The sequence below is a fragment of the Neospora caninum genome, chromosome VIIa (assembly GCF_000208865.1).
Source record: "Neospora caninum Liverpool complete genome, chromosome VIIa".
NCBI lineage: Eukaryota > Apicomplexa > Conoidasida > Eucoccidiorida > Sarcocystidae > Neospora > Neospora caninum.
In genome coordinates this window covers 3078326-3092299 of record NC_018393.1, presented here as the reverse complement: position 1 = coordinate 3092299, position 13974 = coordinate 3078326, and the positions used below count along the sequence as shown (strand labels likewise).

Sequence of the window (13974 nt, the reverse complement as noted above, 5' to 3'; positions counted from 1 at the left end):
CTGGGACAGTGTGTCAAACACGCTGTCATTGTTCTGATGCACTGCTCCTGAGTTGTCATATATCGGAGAGGCATAGTTCCATGCAGCTTTCAGTCATGAACATGCATAAGCTTTGCTAGATTCGTATCATATACCGATGACCAGTCCTGGTTTGGTTGCAAGGCACCCTTCCCCACCTAAACCGAGATTTTCTAACAACTGTAAACACAAGGGCGCTTCTTCGTCGGGTTGGATTCTTTCACATGTTTGCGTTCTTAAGGAAAGAATGCAAATTAGATTGCTCAGAGAATCATCGGGGTCACTCGTTCGTCTGTTGGCCAGTTGGGAGTTGCGTCAGTAGGCTCAGACGAGCTTGGTAACCAAAATAAAGTTGTTGAGAAGAATTCTGCGGGGGTTTTCAGTTAGAAACACACCGAAACGAACGGTCGCGACAATGTTGGCGGCAACACGCTCCTTCGCCTGCCGACTCTCAGCTGAAAAGCGTCGAAGTCTCGGCGAAACGTCATAAATAACCACTGGCAAAGTGGCATCTCTTTCCACTGTCTCAGACTAAAAGGCCCATTTTGGTCTCATCCGCCGTAAAACCAGAATGTCTACTGACGTGGCTGTATTTTCTGCTGCATTTCAAAAGCCGCTTCTAGCCCGCGCTCTCATGTCTCACACGTATCCCTCCTGCAACACGTGGATGCCGAAAAGATCCTCTGCTGGCTCGAGTCGTTGTGCGAGAAATGCCAAGCTTTGGGAGGGGGCACGTCTGCATTGGAGATTCGGTGTTTCCAAAAATTCCTGATACATGTATAATACGGAGATTTGTCGCCCACACCCTTCAACGTGGCTTCGCCAGCGCAGTACGAGGTCCTTCCGGATGTGTGCTGTGACGATGCTGCTTAGGTCAAAATAGGTCCCCGAATCGTCAGCGTTTGAAAATATCTTCCCCCTTGACGTTTGCGTAGGTTCGTTGACAAAAACTGGGGACAAACTCAGCAGTCGCCACACGATTAGACGATTCGCAGTGACGGAGGCTCAACAGCGTGCTCGGGAGATTTTCTGTCATCGTTGCACAAATTTTCCCGCGTCCCGTATCAAACAATAGCGCACATAGGTTAGCTGCATCCTTCTCGCGGAACAGATCCACTTTTTGGCCCGTCATTTCAGGTTCTTTTCAACACTGCTAGTGTAACTGTGTCTGACATTTGATGCTGGTCTAACCAAGGTTGACGTTTTTGTGCAGTCGCCTCTTAGTCTTCAACATATATCTTTAGCTTCTTTCTGAAAAAACAGGCATCACTAGGGAAAGTGATTACGTTTTGTACTTTTTTTGGCTCTTCTCTCATACCAATTCCGTGCTGCCCTGGTCTTTGGGCTTCCTCGGGATTTCAGCCTTTTTTTTGTGCTTTGCCAAGGGAGTTTCAGAAAACTGAACTGACCATCATCTCCTTCCTCGTTCTTGACTTCTTTTCCTTTGCTACAGGTTCACTGTTGTCTGCTTCATCATTATTCGACGGTAGCATTGGCTTTATTGCCTCCCTAGCATCCGCATATTCACTGCCTCTCTTGCCAAAAACTCCATTAAGCGCGTGATAGTACGAGGCGTCACTTATATTGGCGGCCGACAAGAGTCGTGGTATCCCTTGAATTTTCCAGCGTTACTCTCCCTGAGAAACGAAGATGTGGCGTCATGCATTTTCACGCTCAGCTGCCATTCGCCAGGCATGTCAGCGGAGGACTCGGCGAGAGAAACCTACCGCGGTTCTGGCTGGGTTTTCTTCTCTTTCTTCATTGTCACAAGCAGAAATGGGCATTGTGAGCAGACCTGTGTATTCGACTTTAGGGGATCTTTCCCGATGCCCGTCTGCCGCCGCGTCAAAGTGTGTCCTGTCCCCAATGGTGAAACGCATGGAACCTTGTGTTGAGAGTAACGTGCCAACACAGGTCAGAAGCACGTCAGAAGGACTCTCGTTTTTCACCAGTTCTTCATCTACCGCCATCGTGCCCGACATATCCCCTGAACAGAAGTCTGGGTTTCTCCCAAAACCGGGTTATGTCGTGCTAACACCGCCTGATCACAAGTACATTGAGGCGGAACTGATTTCCGGGGGACAGTTTGCAGTGATTACGTTGAATAGGCCGGATGCTAAGAACGCAATAAATCAAGAAGTTCTCAAAGAGTTTGAAACGTGCTTAAATCTCGTAGATGCCCATGCGGAAAAAGAATCCGATTTCCATGCGCTGCTTATCCGATCGGCAGTCCCCGGAGTGTTCTGCGGTGGTGCAGATTTGAAGGAAAGGGTGGGCATGACCTGCGAATCCAGCAGAGAATTTGTCGATCGCTTACGGTAAGCAGCTATAGAGGGTCGTGGATTTCTTCTGTGAGAACGTTTGAAATTCTGTGTGTCTCAAGAGGATAAATGCAGAGGACAGCGGTCGCACATCCCGACGCATGTTTGATCGTGAACTTGGTCACTCCAGTAGTCCGGCAGCCACTCGAAATAGTCAAACCCGGAATTATAGGCATGGGGTGCATGTTTGACACGCCTACGATGCACAAAACGCCGCAGGAGACAATCGCACTGCAGGTGCCTATATTTTTCACGCTTCTCCTGTCGCCCTTTAGATGTATACAGTTACGCATTCATACAAGACACATAACGACAATGCCGCATGTGTGTGCTTTTTAGTGGACTCGCCAAAGGTGTTTCCTTGAGCTTCATTGTATCTGAGCACGACATTGCCAAACTGTCAGCGTCAACTTCCCTACCTCGTCTCCGTTTTCCTCCCTGTTCCTCAGTACCCGTGTGAAGCATCGCCAAGACTCCTGTTACACTATGGTTGCGTGCAGTAGTCAATGTTAGGACGAACTGAAGATCGCCTTTGCCGTCACTTTCCTTTCATGTTCTGCTTTATCTTGCTTTTTCCCTTTCGCAGCTCGTGTTTCGAGCGTCTTTCCGAAGTGCCGTATCCAACAATAGCGTGCCTGCACGGAGCCGTCATGGGGGGTGGTCTCGAACTCGCTCTCGCAGCAGATTTCCGCGTTGCTTCTGTGCGTCCTCCTCCGTCTACACTTCCCCCTCGAGACTTGTTTGCCCCTCTTTCCAGTCCATGTCACCCTAAAGACGACGGCGAAAAGCCTCAGTCGGCGTCACTGAAGTCGCGGGTTACTCGCCAACAATCTCAGAAGAAGGACCTCCCCTTGAGGCCGGCTCTCGAGCAGGCGACGCACCTGTCGCCAGACGCCGGTCTGAGTAGAACGCAAGAACAAAACAGTCTGAGCTCCGCAGGTGAGAGTTCCCACGGAATTTGCGACCCGCCGGGAGTCGTGGCGAGCGTTCGTAAGGGTGATTTGGAAAAGAGCGCCGCGAAACATCATGAGAAAGGCGGCGCAGCTCCGCCCTTGAGCCCGCGACAAAGAGCGGCACTCGCTCGGAAGTCCTGTTCGTGGTGTTCCTCACTCGAGTTGTGCCTCCCGGAAGTTTCTCTGGGCACGATGCCCGGTGCCGGCGGCACACAGAGGCTGTGGCGCGTAGTAGGTCCTCAGAAAGCGAAGCTGCTGCTCTTGACGGGCGGGAACGTTGGACCGAAGCAAGCTGTCCAGTGGGGCTTGGTCGACGTCATGGCTGGCCACAACGAAGATGAGGTTTGCAAGATATGGCGGTTCAGTCCGGGCCTGAGGCGCCACAAAGCCGACAGGGGGGAACCGGGTTTCCCGCGCGGAGGGAACGAGACGGAAGAGAAGCAGGTTGCGCAGCGGATTGTCCTCGAGGCGAGGAGAAATCGGTTCGAAAGTAGGCAGGCGCGCACCGCAGGCCAGGCAGAAACCGGCGCAGGGCCGGGCGACAGCGATGTTTCAGGGAGCCGAGACCTTCCACAACAACACGAAGCAGCACTGGAGAGTGCTACAGATGCCATTCCCGCACATCAGAAGAAAAGTTCGTTTGAAACGGAAATCCCGGATGCGGAGTGGGAGGGAGAAGATGCGTTTCGTGTCGGAATACGCCTCGCCTGCCGGCTCGCGTCGTTGGCCCCCCTCTCGGTGAGAGTCACCAAGCAAACGGCAAATTCCGCAGTCGATGTGAGTATGAAAGCGGGGCTTGTCCTCGAGGGCAAAGCGTATGACAGAGTCCTCTCGAGCGAGGATCGGAGCGAAGGGCTGCTGGCGTTTAGGGAACGACGCAAACCCAAGTTTAAGGGGAAGTAGAAAACGCACACAAAGAACAGATACGCGCAGCATCTGGTACGTTTATCCGTTGCCCTTCGTCCCTCCTTGGGTTTTTTTGCCACTATTGGTGGCTCGGTGATTTGCGCACACTTACGTTCGTGCGGATGCAGGCTCTGTGTCTGTGCAAATGGACCTGTGACATGAATGCTCGTCCTGGAGCACGAGGACTCCAGGGACCGTATGAGACTGTTGAACAGAAACTTGGATGAGAAGTGCACAGCAAAGTGGTATTCTCGTCTTGTACCCTGGTCAAGACACAGCTGCATTTTCACACAGCGCACCGCCCGAGAAAAGGCACACCCTCCATCAACCTCCGTGGGAAGTCCCGAAAACGTCTAGGCGATCTACACATGCATCCCTCATTCGACACTTGCACTGAAGGTTCCGCAGGTCTATCTGGCCTTATTGTATCGTGACTTTGAGACCAACCGACTGACGAACGGAAGCGTGAGTCTGTACGTATGGAAGTGCTGGAACGTCCGGGGCGACTCGAGTTACGAGGTTCTCTGCGACTCGGTCAGAGAATCGACGAGTGCCGCCCGGTCACTCTACCTATCCTTACCGGTGGATTAGTGATGATCGTAATAAATTTTCACTTAGACACGCAATACTCCTGTTGTACACCTAGAGCGAATAGACGAATGAAACCAAGTGCAGCCCGTAGGTCTACTGTTCGTGTAGTGGTGTGACTGCTCTGAACTGCTCGCACGTGGCAGAGTTGCCCCATGTCGTGGGAAGTTCATGTGAAGTTTGTGAATTCCTGTTTCTCTTTCGTCGCAAACAACGAGTGTATGATAGCACAATTGCTCGACAGGGAACACTGTTGACAAAAAACGGTAGCTAGTTTTGGCAGTCATTTTTCGGCCTGCCCCGCCCACGGAAGTAAAATGAAACGCTGAGTACTACAACTAGATCCCGTTCTCCGTAGCCAGCGCACAAATAGGTTGGACCGTGTTTGATAATACTCCTTCTGGGTGTCGTCCCTTTACAACCATATGACGTCAGACGTCGGTTAGGCTGTATTGAACGTACACACAAATACAAAAACTGAGGAGTGACTTCCCCAGGGTCTCTCTTTCCTGCCGGCCTTCATCTTTTGGGGGCATTCGTCACTTCCAGTCTGGTCAGCAGCGAATACTCTCCGGCTTGGAAAGGCGCCACAAGGACAGAAGCCTCTATTCAAAAATGGGGTAGAAAGAATTTTGTTTCTGCTGTACAGAGCGTGGGCGGTCATCCAGCTGTAGAGAGACAAGGAGGGGAAAGAACCGATAAAAATCGTCCACCAAGCGAATACCGCCTCGAAAAAGGCGGCGAGCTCGGAAGCAAGCGATCTCTCTGCCAAACAAAGGGAAAAGACAACTGCGAACGGTTTCCCGTTCCCAACCTCTTGTTTTTCTATTTTCGACACGCGCAGCAAACTGACTGTCATCATTTCGCCGCACCGGAGACAAATCGGAGATTCGTCTTTGGGCCTAGATCCTCTTCGCGTCCATTCGGCTTTGTGCCTTCTTTCGTTTCTCGACTCCAGTACGCGAATTCACCTCATCAGGAGTACGGCTCTGACTGGGCACCGGTTCCGAACCCTAAAGTCTGATCCACGCTTATCCACAAACGCCTAGATGTAGAATACTGTGTTTATATGTGCGCATAGGTGGGTGTGCCTCTTAGTGTGAAAAAGAGGACCCGCGAGGGGAAGAAGATGCAGAGCCCTTGGATGTGCTTGCTGCGTTTGCTGTTCGCGGCCGGTCTATACGAGGGCCAGCAAAACGCCGCTAAGCGCATCGAGAGCTGAGTTGGTTGGCCCGTGCGACGATTTGCCGCTCTGCGCCTGGTCGGTTTCTTGCACGTCCTGCAGTGCTCGACGCGCCAGCAGTCTCTCCGCCAGATTCAGGCCCCAGAGCGTCAGCCTGAGCCGCAGCAAAATCCACCATCTCTGCAAAAAAGAGAGGCGAGAAAAAGCAGAACAACGGTAAGGCAGATGAGAAGTCAAACACGAAGAAAGCACCAAAGGCCACAACCACCGGGCAAAAAAGTGAGAGTCGAGCGCAAGACAGGCACTCCGTTCCAGCGTTAAACTGTCGAAAATGACGGGGCGACAAAGGCAGATGAAGCGCCCCAAAAGGAAAGAACGAAACCAAAACACTCACAGCATGGATTCGCGGCAGCGATGAATGCACTAAATTTCGAATCACAGCCATATACTCTTCTCTTTTCTCGGCACAGTCAGACGCGCACGCGTATCCCGCGACAGCGCGCGCACGGCTTGATGCGCGCTTGGTTGTGTGCAGTCCTGGATGAAGACGAGAGCGCCTTCAGGACAAACAGAAAACCTTCCAACTTACCCAAAAGAAAGACAAATTTGGCTGTTTGTCGAGGATGCACTCTGTGGCGAGGAGATAGGAGCCGTGCGCAATGGGCAGGAGCGCAAGACGTTCATCCAGTCCCAGTTTCTGTTGGATCGCTCGCAGCTGAAAACATCGACAGACGCATCAGCGCCCGAACGTGGGGAGAAAAAGAGGTTTCTTTGCAGATAGACAGAGCGGGGCAAAAGCGCCCGCACAGAAAGAAGAGCGACATGCACACTGAAAAAAGCTGCATGCGCATGCGGCTTGGGCGCTGTACATGCGTGATAAGAAGATACAGACAAGATGAACGCACAAGTCCACCTGCCGAGCGCCAAATGCTTCACTTGAAACAACCGTGAAAAGTTACGCGCACATGCACAGCAATGTGTAAACATTTATATATATATATATATATATATATATATATATATACATATATATATATATATATGCAGAGACAGAAAGAGGGATACATAGACTTCAGCGAATTGAAACGTATCCAGGTACGGCGACGTGTACCGCTAGCGATAGACAAACTGGTAAAGCTATGCCATCAGATAGGCGTCGCGCCTGCGGCTGGCCACAAGCTACAGAGACAGCTCTCTTAAACGCCGTGGAAAACATGACCGTGAGCGGTTTCCCGTCGCGAGTGCTACCCAAATCCGTGGACCGGACCATTCTGTAATTCGTCTTTTCGTCGCTTTCTTCTCCGTTTCCTTCCTCCGGTGTCCTTTTCGTTTCTCGAGTCTCTCTTTTTTCGCTTCTCTAAAACGGTGCTCACCAAGTCGTTGGTTTTGATAAGAAGCACAAACTCTCGCGGAACGGACTGAAGCACCTCTGTGATGCGTGTGAAATACTCGGGGAAACTGGCGCGAAGTTGCTGGTCTTCTCTGAAAAAACAAAGAAAACCGGCGACGGAATCTCCGCACACAGCTGCAGGCAATCCACTCTCTACAGAACGAGGGGGCGATATATCTATCTATCTATCTATCTATCTATCTATCTATCTATCTATCTATATATATATATATATATATATATGCGTGGTTATGTTTCCTGGGTTTATACAAAGGCACGTGCATCCAGCTACAAGCTTTTGCGTAGAACTACCTATACCGCAACGTAATTTGCGTGTATCTTCATACTCACATTTTTTCATGTGTGCATGTGCGCACGAATGCATATGCGTCCACGCATCAATATATATATATATATATATATATAGAGAGAGAGAGAGAGAGAGAGAGACATGTGAAGTTACATATTATGCGTGCCAACGCAGATGAGTTTATATCTGTCTGTACATATCCATACTCTGTATAATGTATATGCATATATCGGCACTGTACATATATGCACAGTGAAGCATGAATAACAACGGAGGAAGACAGAGGCAAATTGAAGAGATGGGCCAATTGAGGAGAGAGGGAAAAAGCGGAAGACTGGAATTCTGGGAAACGTGTGAAAACAAGAGATTGGAGGTGGTCAGCACGGACTTACTCAACGGACTTCCGGGAACGTGAAATGCCTCCCTTAAGGCTGCGGGCAAAAGTGGAAGGGAGAACAGGGGAAAACGGAAACAGGACGAAGGAAGCACTCGTGATGTGAAGGCTCCAAACGATGTGCACCGCTTGCACAGAGGTTCGCAAATCCCTACAACGTTGCGGAAAAGCGGGCACAAGACGCTCCACGATTGCCTTCCTGCTCCAAGCTCCAAACACATGTTCATGGATTCTCATATTTAAATTCAATTGCAAATGCATTTCCACGTTGATGTGCAGACACGCATGCACCTGGGGATATCTCCTGTTCCCATCAAATACCCACGTGAGACGAAAGTGAAGACGCCTCGGCAACTGCCCAGCCCCAGAGCACCGACACAGTCTGTCTGCCTGTCTACATATGCATATGCACGAATATATGTATATATATATATATATATATGAAAAGAATATCTTGACATATGCATGCACGTATGCAGAAATGTGGATATCGATATCAGCATATATATAGACGTATACCTACATATAGATCGATACAGAGAGAGAGAGTTCTGCCCGAATCCCAATATATATATATATATATATGTATATATATACAGAGAGAGAGGTATATATATAAACATAGAAGTATGGGTTTCCGAGAACCGAGAGGTTTCTAGCAGGAGCATCGTTGAAGAGGAGCTTTTGATTGCCGATTCTTTTCTTGTCTTTACCTTGTTTCAGAGCGCAGAGTGAGGATGATCTGCAGAAGCCCCGCCAACTGCTCGACCCCGAAAAACCTGCAGCACGCGTCTGTCTCGCGTCGGTCGCCGCGCAGCACGCCGAGCCAGAGCCGAGCGTAGTGCTCGCGGAATTCCTTGCTCAGTTGACAGTACAGGCCGTTGTCGAGGACGTAGAGCGTGAGAACTTTCCGGCCCTCCTGCGCGGCTTTCGAGTTTCCGAGGCCGAAAAACCACCCGAAAGATGACCAAGCAGAGGGAGAAGAAGAAGGAGAAGAAGAAGGGGAAGGAGAGGAGGGAGAACGCAGTTTGGTCTCGGCGGCCTGGCCTGGCCCTCGCATTCGTCCCTCCTGCCGGTGTCTCTCTCCGTCCTCGTGTTGCAAGTGAACTAAAATGTTGCCAGGGTGCGGGTCGGCATGCACGAACCCCTCTCGGAAGATGAGAGCCTCGAACAGACGGTTGAGGGCGTGCGACACTGCCAGCGGATGAATGCCTGAGCATCCCACAGGGAAACAACACGCAAACCAATCCAGGGGCGAATTTACAAGGACCGGTTCCCGCAAACACAGACAACACACAGTTATATATATATATATATATATATATATATATATAATGCATGCACACGTGGCTTCAGAGATGTAGACGCATCTCTCTCTCTATCTCTCCCTCTCTCTCTCTATATATATATATACATATATATATATATATATATACATATATATATATATACATATATGGTAAGTCGGCTCTCAAGTGTCTCGAGCAGCCAGGGTCCTCAGGTAGCGTGTCGCAGTGCATGGGAGGCTGCGATTCGCTTTTTTATTTCCACCCCCCTCGGCCTTACGCTGCTTTTGCAGGCCTTCGAGGTCATCTACGGAGACTCCAGGAGCTCTCTCCATGACGAGGACTCGCGACGTGGACAACTCGCGGTAGACGTTGGGCACGCGAAGTTGGATCTCGTAATCTCTGACGCTGCCGTCCCTGAGTGGCGAAAGCGGTGTGTTGTCTCGCGCGTCGCCAGCGCTCTCTCTCCCCTTTGCCGCCTTGGGAGCGGCAAAGTGAACAGCTTCGCCTCCCTCGCTCTCTCCTTCTGCTTCCTCCTGGCGCGCGGTTTCTCGTTGGTGGGAAGAGGCTGAGGCAGCGAGGCCGCGCGCACGACCGCCGGGGGCGGCGGTCTCAGGCTCTGTTCCGACTTTGTATTCACCAGACCAAGAACATCCTTGGACGCTCTGGCGACACACAGCGCTCTCGTGAGGCTGCGGAGACAGCGAAGCTGGAGCTACAGACGCAGGCGAAGCAGAGAGAGAAACATCGGGCGACGAAGCCGGAGGGGAATGAGGGCGCATGGACCTCCAGCGCACCCGGAAGGAGGAGAAGAGGCTGACCAGGTGGTACGGCGCGAGGAGGGCGTTGTAGGCAGCCGACGGGAGAGAGTACGAGAGGCAGCTTTGTTTCTCCAGAAGAGATCGCAGCCTCTCTGCGTTCGCGGCCTCGTTCAAAAAGTCCACTTCTTGCGGCAGATTCGTCTCCAGCAGCTCGGCGAGCCAGCGTAGTCTGAGCACGCATCGGAGAGCGACCGAGTGAAGAAACAGCGTCGCACACTCGCGGCAGAAAAACAGGCAACAGGGCAAAGGGAGGGCGTTCAAGGAGAGAGAAAGGAGAGAGGCGACACCACCCCGTGAGCACCGGATCGGAGCGAGAAAGATTTGCGGCCGAAGTTTGCGGATTCGAGTGTCCGCCTTTCTTTTATGGCTTCGCTTTTCCTTCCCACGAACGACGGACCCGCACGAGCCTGTCCCCGTCCAGCTCGAGTCGTCACGGTGAAAAAACGAAGCTGTAAACAAAGCAGGCCTCGTCATCTGAGACAAGCGCAAACCGTGTACAAGAAGAGCTGTCCATCTGTGTGCGTGCAACATTCGCATTCGCCGCAGTGGCTCGAGTAAGGAGATAAGAGACAGATAGACGTGGAATCGAAGCGGTCGGCGAAAAACGACAACTCCACTCTCTTTTGGTGTGATCCTAAGTAATGTCTTGTGCGACTTCTCAAGCTTTGTCTCGCAGTGTTCTCCTTCCTCTGAGCCCTCGTTTCCTTGTTTCTGCGGTTCCCCGGTTCGCTCGCCGCTCACTTCACTTCTGGGAAGATCCGCTGAGCGATTTCCTCGAGCGTCTTCACCACCTGTGCGTCGGCACGCGCCAAATCTGCAACTTCGCGGTGTTGGACCTTCACGGCCACGGGCGAGCCGTCGCGCAGCCGAGCAAAATGCACTTGCGCCAGAGAGGCTTCAAAAGAAACAAAGGGAGACGCGAACAGGCAGCAGTGTGGAAAACAAGACACGCAAGCAAGGGAAAAACGTGGCGCAGAGGGAGATGGAAATGAGAAGATGAAATTCGAAAGAGAAGAAGGGGAGAGAGGTTTGAAGGAGACGACAGGAGAAGGAAGAGGAGGGGGATGCGAGAAATGAGGGGAGACACGATAGGCAGAAGGAAGCAAGGGACGGCAAGGGGGCTAGATTACGTCCAGCGACTCCCACGAGGACGGGAAGACAATCGCAAGGCGCCGTCGACAACAGAAACCTGAGGACGCCGGCACTCCGTCACAGGTACGAGGGAGCGCGAGAGACTTGCGAAGCTCGTTTCCTCTGCAGCCGACCCAACCCGAGGGAACAACGAAGAGGAGACCAGCGTGCAGAGGCCAGCACGGACAAAGCAGGCCTGCGCCGAGCCGCGTGCTGTACGTGCTTTATACCCGACTGGGTTCCACTTTCACGACGCACCGGCTCCTACAGGCCGAGGATCAAATTCTTCGAAGATCTCCTCGAGGCTGTGGACGCCCAGATCCTTCTTCAAAACGCCGTAGACGTCTTCCAGAGAAGAATGCGGCGCTTCGGACTGACGGGGAAAACGAGGAAAAACACAGACGAGAGAGAAGAGAAAAAGTTGCGTGGAGAACGCGGCGGAGCCATGCACGCGGTCGTAAACAGTCAAGGAACGAAACATGGAAGAAGCGAGGAAGAGAGACCGGAAGCCTCGAAGAGACTCCGCGCACGAGACGGCGAGGACAAAATGATGGGCCAACCTGGCAAGCGAAGGAGCTCTCCTTTTACAGCTTTTCTGCGCCGAGACGGAGAGATGCCGCTTTTAGCCGTTTTCTTCTGGAGAGGTTCGAGTCACAGCGGGGCGGCCGCGCAACAGCCAATAGTAGAGAGGAAAGGGAGGGACGCACGGAGCGCGGTGTCGAACGCACCTGAAGAACTGAGAGCGTCTCCGTGTAGGCAGGAGGGAGGAGGTAAACCATTGCGGCTGCGTGCTGGCCCAGTTTGATGTAGACGCCTCGATTTGCTTCTGCGAGCCTCAGGAGCCTTTGCGCGGAACGCGCGTGGCAAGCAGTTATCTCTCTGTTTCCTGAAAAAGAAACGATGTATAAAAAGGAGACGACACGCGTGAGGATGGAGAGAAAAAGAGAGAACGCCCTTCCTGGATTCACGTGTTATCGCAGGCTTCCTTTAGCAACGAGACAGAATTAACCCAGTCGTTCTTCCCTTCTCCTTGCTCTCCTTCCCCTGTCTCTCCTTCTGTCTCTCCTTCTTCCCCTTCCTCGCCTTCTCCTTTCTCTCCTTCTTCCCCTTTCTCTCCTTCTTCCGTCTTCCGCTTCCTCTCCGCCTTTATACAGAGCGATTTCTACTCTGAGAGCAGTGCGACCGCAAAACGGATACCTCGCAGAGACGAAGGACAGAGAAAAGGAGATGCTAGCGTTCAACATCTAGTTAGAGAAGTAGCAGCAGGATGGGAATTTTGGCTGTTGCATGCTACAACTGCCTACCTTTTACCTACAACTGTACGGAACGTAACAAACCTTCAAGTGACAATGAGGGAGAAATCACGAGGGGAAAACTAGGTTAGGAGAGACAGAGAGGTCATGAGACAACGAGATCAAGAGAGACATAGGGAGCAGGAGTCGAGGAAGCAGCGGAAGACAATGGAACCGTGTGTGTGTGACGGAGACCGTGTGATGGCATTCCCTCGTGTTCTATCCTATTGTTTCCGTGCGTTGTCGCGATCGGTTTGTCTTTCCTTTATGTGACCCTTTCAGAGTCATCTTCTTCCTCTTTCCCTCTTTCCTCTTTCGCTCTTCCTCTCTCCTGTTTCGCTCATCCTCTCTCTCTTCCGCCGTCTCCTCTCTCCTGTTTCGCTCTTCCTCTTTCGCCGTTCCTCTCCCTTCCTCTTACCCCATAGTTTGTAGTCGACGCAAATGCATGCGAGACACCAGCCTGCTCGGGCGCAGCGAATGAAAGGGTACTGTCGAGCCTCCGCAGGGAACAGGCGACAGAAGGCGAAGAGAGCGACGCCGGAAAGCCCCGCCAGCAGGAAGAGACTCTTTGCGCAACCCCGAAAAGAAAAGCGAACAACGGAAGAAGGGAATGAAGAAGAGTGCGGAACAGGAGTTGGAGAAGAAGGAGAGGAAGATGGAGAAGAAGAGCAGCGAAACGATCTCAGCTGGAGAGAGGAGGCAGGCCGTCGCAGGACAGAGTGGACCGGAGACAGGAACGGGAAGGAAGAAAACGAACACGAGCAGTAAACCGTAAACGGCGAAGAGAGCGAGGAGGAAGCAAAGCGAGAGGACGAGACATCTGAAACAGGTCTACGTATTTGGTGCGGCACCTGTTTCTTCAGAAACAGAAGAAGCCCGACCTGCCTAGGACAGGCTGCCATTTTGCGGCGAAGACACGGCGAAAAAATCGAACTCTTCTCGCCTTCCCCTTCTCTTGTCTTTTGCTTCTCTTCGTGTCTTGCCTTCTCGCCCGTATCTTCTCGCCCGTATACTCTCCCCTATCCTCTCTCTTGTTCTCTCTCTTGTTCTCCCCCGTATTCTCGCCCTTGGTCTCTTTCCTGTTCTGGCTTCTACTAGCGCATGCGGCCAGCGTTGCTTGTAGGTGGGGGGGGGGGGCGCAGCGACGGCGGAGACGGAGGAAATGGACACAAGAAAAAACCAAAGACGCGTGAGAAACTGGCAAGAAAAGAAGAGAAAAACTACACAAGACCACGGAGAGCGTAGCTCCGTTCCAAATCTCCGAGGAAGCGGTTCTCGCCCCGTGTGTCTCGTCTCTCTCTCTCTGCATGCAGAGACACAGACGGGCCCTAGAAAACGGTTTTCACCATTTGCATCTACTTGAATTGTATGTGTCGATGTG

General features: G+C 52.0%; 2 protein-coding genes across 2 annotated transcripts; one reads left to right on the top strand and one right to left on the bottom strand.

Annotated features, from left to right (window-relative positions):
- Nucleotides 1–1668: 1668 nt before the first annotated feature.
- Nucleotides 1669–4195, top strand: NCLIV_022740 (putative enoyl-CoA hydratase/isomerase family protein; the record flags this gene model as incomplete). Its single annotated transcript, XM_003882468.1, has 2 exons — nt 1669–2336; nt 2926–4195. 2 exons carry the CDS (start codon nt 1669–1671, stop codon nt 4193–4195), a joined length of 1938 nt encoding a protein of 645 aa, XP_003882517.1.
- A 1768-nt stretch (nt 4196–5963) lies between these two features.
- NCLIV_022730 (conserved hypothetical protein) lies at nt 5964–13495 on the bottom strand (the record flags this gene model as incomplete). Its single annotated transcript, XM_003882467.1, has 11 exons — nt 5964–6149; nt 6559–6684; nt 7343–7451; nt 8062–8100; nt 8777–9275; nt 9630–10339; nt 10912–11065; nt 11560–11674; nt 12030–12187; nt 13012–13159; nt 13475–13495. The coding sequence occupies 11 exons, from the start codon at nt 13493–13495 to the stop codon at nt 5964–5966; spliced, it is 2265 nt and encodes a 754-aa protein (XP_003882516.1).
- Between the last annotated feature and the right edge of the window lie 479 nt (nt 13496–13974).